This window comes from Corylus avellana, chromosome 5 (genome assembly GCF_965113065.1).
Source record: "Corylus avellana chromosome 5, dhCorAvel1.hap1.2, whole genome shotgun sequence".
Taxonomy (NCBI): domain Eukaryota; kingdom Viridiplantae; phylum Streptophyta; class Magnoliopsida; order Fagales; family Betulaceae; genus Corylus; species Corylus avellana.
Genome location: NC_142494.1, coordinates 31,332,391 through 31,339,393, shown reverse-complemented (window position 1 = coordinate 31,339,393; position 7,003 = coordinate 31,332,391). Strand labels below are relative to the sequence as shown.

At 36.8% G+C, this 7,003-nt stretch overlaps 1 protein-coding gene across 1 annotated transcript; it reads right to left on the bottom strand.

Annotated features, from left to right (window-relative positions):
* Positions 1–3,393: 3,393 nt before the first annotated feature.
* KNU (C2H2 and C2HC zinc fingers superfamily protein) lies at positions 3,394–3,837 on the bottom strand. The gene has a single exon (XM_059595439.2). It carries the CDS (start codon positions 3,835–3,837, stop codon positions 3,394–3,396), a length of 444 nt encoding a protein of 147 aa, XP_059451422.1.
* Positions 3,838–7,003: the final 3,166 nt, after the last annotated feature.

Genomic DNA, 7,003 nt, shown 5'->3' with positions numbered 1-7,003 from the left:
GATTTTTTTTTTTTTTTTTCGTTACTTGTACACTCCCATCTCTTTACTTAGAATGAATCTAACAAGTTAAAAGAGTTTTGGGACTATTGGATTTCGGCATCAAATCGCACGGTTCCAAACCGAAGAGATGATATATAGCAATTAATCCAATGGCTCATCTACGTTCCACGAAACCTCGTGGCCGTGGGCTCTCACTTGGCGGCTAGTCCTACCCCCACTGTATAAATCCTCTAAGGCCCTAACGCTTGGACCCTTTTTGATGTAATGATCTCGCGCACAATCAGGTTAATTACGACAAATTACACATCACATGTGAGAGGCTGATTTTTTTCTTCTTTCTAAGCTTGTGAGAGGCTGATTGAGTAGGAATAAGATCCTCTCAATTTATTTAATATAAAATGAGGGGTAATATTGTCTTAATGTTAAAGTTGAAAGATAAAATTTACAATATTACCTCTCATTTTACACTAAATGGATATTCTCCATTTCAAATGAAATGTAAACGACTAGATAGGGTCTAAATATTCTCTTAGGTCAAGCTATGGAATCTCACTCTAGTATACTATAGAATAAGCCCTCAAGAATTGGGCCTCTTTAGCCCATCTGGTTGACCCAAGCAAGCCCATTTTTAGTAAGCCTTATGCTCAAACAGTTATAAATAGCGGTTATTGACTATAATTGCAACAGCCACCACTTTGGGTTATCGGTTTTTAATAACTGCAACCACCTAGGCAGTTGGCAGTTATTTTATAACCGCTGATTAGCGGTTATAACTAGCGGTTTATAACTGCTTTTTTTATATGGGCTTTTTAAGTGTTTTGGGCCAATTTTTTGGGCTTATTTTAAGGGTTTACGGCCAAATACTCCAAAAAAGAAGAAGAAGAAAAAGAAAAGAAAAAAAAAAAGAAAAAAGCCATGCATGCTGTTTTTGGGCCAGCCATGCCCAAATCAGTTAATATATATTTCACAATATATTGTGGTATGAAAACATCACATACCACAATATATATTTCACATATATAGTTATAAATAGTCCAAATCCATTAATCCAAATACAAATTAAAAAGACAAAATCCAATGGAGGCATAGCACGGCCAACTAGTTTGGATACAACCAAAACAAATAATAAGTAAAACAAATAAATTCTCAAATGACCCAAATCCATCCAACATAGTTTGTGAGCCAAAGAAGCTTAGTTGGAGGCTTGGAGAGTTGGAGGCATAGCTCAGCACCCCTACAAATGAAATCATGAAATCAAATAATATGTAAAATATAGAAGAAGCTTTACTTATTGAAAAATAGTGTCAAATAATATGTTTATTATATATTTAATTAATATATTTATATTATTATATATATAAATAAAAGCGGTTAGCGGTTATAACCGCCTTGCCCTACCTCTTAAAACCGCTAACTGCAACCGCCATAGGCGGTTAGCGATTTTTAATAACCGACTACCAAAGCGGTTAGCAATTGGCGATTAACAGTTATAAGCGGTTGGCGGGTTAGTTATAACCGCCCTGCTTGAGCAACCCTAAAATGCAGCCAAAACAAGAATGACACATGCACAGACGATAAAGATAGGACGTGTTTACTGTATTCTAGCCACTATCACTTTGATTGCTAACATCCCTTATAAATTATCCATGGACCGACAAAAACTAACAAATTCTGACTTTAAGTATCAAATTGATCTCTAGACTCCCACGAAGCACTTTGTGATTAACCTTATTTCTTAATGCATGATTCTTCATCCAATAATCCCCATTAGCATAATCTCCTTAATTCCAGTGAACATAAGTACGTATTTGGAAAAGGAGAAAACATAATAGGTATTTTGCAAACATAATTTGAGCTAAAACATGCATGTTGCCAAACTTAATAAGCGCCATCCACATATTTCTTTTGAGCCACTCGATAGTACTACTTTTAATTGGTGCTTTCACATGACTAAGCATCTCTTTATCGGTTATACTACTTGATATCATCCCCAAATGCATTGTGGAGAATTACGTAAGCTTGTCCCCAAGAGTACAAGTTGTCATCTCACTTTCAAGTGTGTTTTTCTTCCGAATTCATTGCCGCTAATTAATGCAAACTTCATCAATCTCAAATCCACTTAAAGGTTGAAGTTTTATGAGTTTACATCTGTTTCCAGAGATTAATTGGGATCTTTTAAATTTTTCCTGCAATAGGGCAGTGGCTATTAGAGGTTAATTCTTGATTGATAGAAATTTTCAGTAATTTTATTGTTTGAGCGAGACCATTTGTCTAAGCATGTCTCGAAACGGCTCCATTAGATGTTTAGACAATTGGGTTCCATAAAAATTATATTGCATAACTATCTTTAATCATATGCCCCCCACAACAGGCTATAATTCTTTGCACTTTAGATTGGAGTGTTGGGAGGGATGAATACTTATTCATGAAAGCCTCTTACAGTCCGTACAATTCCCTGCACTTTAAGCAGGAGATTGTAAGAAATTGTAGGGATCCGATCATCTCACGTAACATGTGTTTTCTCTTTCAGAGAAGGGAGATTTCGCAAATATATGAAAGGAGCTAGCGTTAATTAGCATCTATTACAAAAGATAATTCACTCATCTATATATTTCCCATTTCTCTAGGCTTCACTCAATCTGATCAAATCAACATCAAACTTTTCCACCCAATTTATGATGAATCAGTCGGACATTGTAGCCGTCGAATGCAGTGAATTAATTAAAACTGATGATTAATGAAACTGCAGGGATGATTGGATGTTTTTCTATGGCTGCTAATATTCATATTGTTATTCATCCAGCACTCCTGACCAGTGAGCAAAAGGAAACTTCTGGAATAATAGATGGAACAAAAAAGAGAAAAAGAAAAAGACATATATACATACACATACACATACATGATACAGAAATACATACATGTGATATATATATATGCATGCATGTCCGTCACAATCACAAGATTCACAACATATCAGAATCTGCATTTTCCAAAACCAGCTTGAGAGAGAGAGAGAGAGAGAGATTAAGAGGCATCAACTTGATAAGTTAAACCGAAATAAACATGTTAATATTCCAGGGTTCCAGAACCCAACAAAGTCATCGCAAATAAAGATTTAAGAACTTCTAAATCTTGACAGCTTTGAAACTCAAACCCAAAGATAAAAAATGTCAAGACCGCTTAACCTCACCATGATCAACTTCCTATAATATCCAACACATTTCTACTACTCTCACCCTCACTCCTCAGTTCCAAGGGTTCAAAACCCACCAAACCAGAACAACTCCTAAATGGGTACTCCAGAGAAAAAGCAAAAGATTATAAAGAAAAAGAAAATGAAAAAAAAAAAAAAAAACAACGACATTGTTTTTCTTTCTGGGCTTAGAAAGGCATTTACAGACGAAGGGTGAGGTCAAGGTTTACGTGGTCAGAAGCATCAGAGGGTGGAGATAGAACTTCTGGGGTTGCATTTCCATGAAGCGCCCCTAGAGGAACTGATGAGCTTGAGGCAGAGGCACGGAACTGGTGGACGGTCGGAAAGGGGTCGGCCCAAAACTGTTCAACAAAAGGTGCAACTGGGTCTGCAGGTGGCTCGGTCTTGACGCAAGCCAAGCGGGCGTCAGCGGGGTAGCCTCTTCGAAGGGCGGCTCTTTCTCGCTTGTGGGCGTTTTGGTGACCTCCGAGAGCTTGGGAGGTGTAGAACTTGCGAGGGCAGAAGAGGCATGGGAACATGCGAGAAGAGGATGTGGCCTGTCTCTGTGTCGGCTTTCTGGTGCTGGGTTTTGAGGAATTAGTAGTGGGCTGGTTTAGGAAGTCGTGGATAGCTGGGTCTGCCATTGAAGTTGCAGAGAATTGCAGAGCACAGAGAGAGAGAGAGAGAGAGAGAAAGGAGTTGAGGTGTGGCGTGAGGTTTATAAGAGGTTTTGGGTTTTTGTTTTTATCTGTTCAGAGGATTGGGGGAATATGATTGGTTGTGATGAAATGACAGAACTGCCCCCACTCGATTAACTTGATTTTGGGATTTCTAGCTAGACATCTTCATAATGCATGAAAAATGCTAAAAAATATAAAATGAGTAAATAAGTGAGGGTTTGTTTTGTTTTGTTAATGAGGGATAAGAGGTGTTATTAGACGACCCAAGTGGCCAACTCTAACTAAAAATCTGGTCATCTAAGAGATTCATTATATGTCCAATCAAAAATTTCGTGTAGGTATGCACTCAAGATTTATCTTATTTAAGATAGGTGTTCGGACAAGTTAAACTTGTTCGAACTATGCAAACATCTTATCCGAACATATCAAATCTAAACGTTGTCTCACTGCCTATATAATAAATAATCTCGCTGCACGAAATTTGAATTCTTAAATTCCGTTAAATAATTGTAAAACCAAGAAAAATGGTTATATATATATATATATATATATATATATATATATATATATATATATACAAGTCAGGTAAATGATGGGAAGACTTGGATGCAGTACACGTGGCAGCAAATCAAGTGACAGAATAAATGAGTTATTCTTATATCTAAAGTTGGTTTCTTTCTTTAAAAAAAAAAAAAGTTGGTTTCTTAGGGGAGTATATATACTTTCCTGTTGAAGAAATAGCAAGGGTATGATGTAAAGGGTGAAAACTTGGGTAAGGTCTTCATACATATATATGGTGGCTCTGTTCTTGTCTAGCTGGTGCTTAAACTTTGCTTAATCATAATATTGTCAATAGAGAAATGACCAAAATATATTTGGCTTGTGTGGGTGTTAAAATATATTTATTGTCCATGACCATGAGGAGGAAGTGATGTACCCAGATGAGATGATCACTCTTTGGTTTGTGAGTTGTGGGGATGGGGCCTGATGGGTGATGCAGAGAGAGAGAGAGAGGCGATTACACACATGCACGGCCTAGAATTTGATACACAAAGGAAAGGCCTCATTGTCCAATCATCAACAACTACTGATGTACCTCAAGAGTATTTTTCTCTCCCATCCATCATCCCACGCAGAAGAAGAAGGATAAGGGCAAAAGGGGAATTGACGAAAAGTAAAAGGGAATCAAAGATTGAGGGGGTTGTGATACGGGAAAGGACAGCAGGGAAGTGGTAACACTTAACCTCCTTTCTTCAGTGCTGCTGCAGCCTGCAGGGACTGCTTCTCTCTCTCTATCTCTATCTCTATCTCTATCTTATGGGCAGGAGGACACTACGCTGGAGCCGTTTGTGTGGGGCCAGAAATGCAGGGTGACACGTGTGGGTGGTATCATTGGTGGGAACCCAAAAGAGCCAGCCAATCATAGAAGGAGTTACTGGGAGTGAGAGAAAGAGCCAAATAATGGAAGGAAGAATTAATTGGCATATGGGACTGTGTGGGAGGAGGAATATAATGAAGGGCCAAGTCGGAGTAGACCCGTTGAGTGAAAGGGTGCGTGACGTTTTAGCAGATGAGTGTGAGGGAGTTGCAGGGGCTCAAGCCCCTAAGCTCCAGTGGCTCTGTTTGTCATAGCCTAAGTTCCAAGGGCGCGGCCTCTCTATTCCATTAAGGGGTTTCCTTTAACGGGGTTGTTCAGTTGTCCTCGGATGGCTGGTTGTCATTTGAGGGATTAGATGTGCATGTGGTATAATATATTTTTGAAAAAAAAAAAAATCAAATTTTCGTGTTATTTCAATTTTGACAATTAAATATTCAGATTTTTTTTTTTTTCTTCTGGATTTAAAGAAGTCCTTTTATGCAACATCATGTGACTAATATACGCACAAATTACTTTAAATTATAAATATAATTTATAATTTGTAAATTTTTATTTAGTGTATATTTTTCAATTAAAGTAATTATGTCATGAGACACCTATTGTAGTTACATAACATGTCAAACGAGAGCCACAATAATGGACTATTAATTAATTGGACATTAAATTGACATAATGACATATCAAAATTAAATTAAAAATCTAAGAAATGATTGGAACTGACAATTTGACACGCTAATATTGTGTGATAAAAATATAATTATTAGCATTATTATTATTATTATTATTATTATTTTGGCATTGCTGACAATTTAATTTAAAATAGACAGTTAATATATCAATCCGCCATGAGCCATGCAGAGCATAAGATGAGCAATTGCAACCCCTCTCTCTTTCTCTCTCTCTCTCTCTGTGCAGTCTGCACAATGATAACACTTGTACTGAAATTGGAGGCAACAGTTTGTTGTGCGCCGATCGTCCTTCAGCTGTGTTTTGTGTCCAGTTGCAGCAATATATTAATACGACAATATATATATATATATAAAGGATCACCCGACGTTAACTAACAACAATCTTGAGCCCCAATCAGAATCGATTTCGTCTTCTACACACACACACACGAGGAGAAAATGAAGAAAAGAGTATGTTATGTATTGTAATGCCTTTCTTCATTAATTCATTTATTAAGATCCCCAAAACTGCCCCATTTAGGAGTTTGTAAACACAGTTTTTTTTTTTTTTTTTTTTTTTTTTTTAATTGATCTGAATCTTGTAACAAAACTAGTTGACTTCGAACTTGTAATAAACTCATTGGGCTTCTTGCTAAGAAAAAAACAAAAACTCAGTGGGCTTATTAGACAGCTGACAGCCCAGAAGGCTAAGATGGAACTCTACAAATGAATAGCACAAAGCGTAACCCACAGAATGAGGAATGGATACCGTACCGACCAACAATCACACTACATCGGAATAACTTATGGCCCAGAATATTAAGGCCAATAAAAGCACAATTAATTTCAAACAAAATTTATCTTCATGGGGTACTGACTACAAGTACCCGGCAATGGTATATATATTACCATATGATTGAGATTGCCATATCATTTAAATTTTATAAACAAACAACTATAAAAAATATAGAGTAATACTACTTTTTACACTCGAGGGTATTTTAAATAGCTTTTGTTTCTTTTTAATTTTAGTAATAAGCATAAAAAATCACTTAAATCACGTTACACCACCACCAGCCGTCAA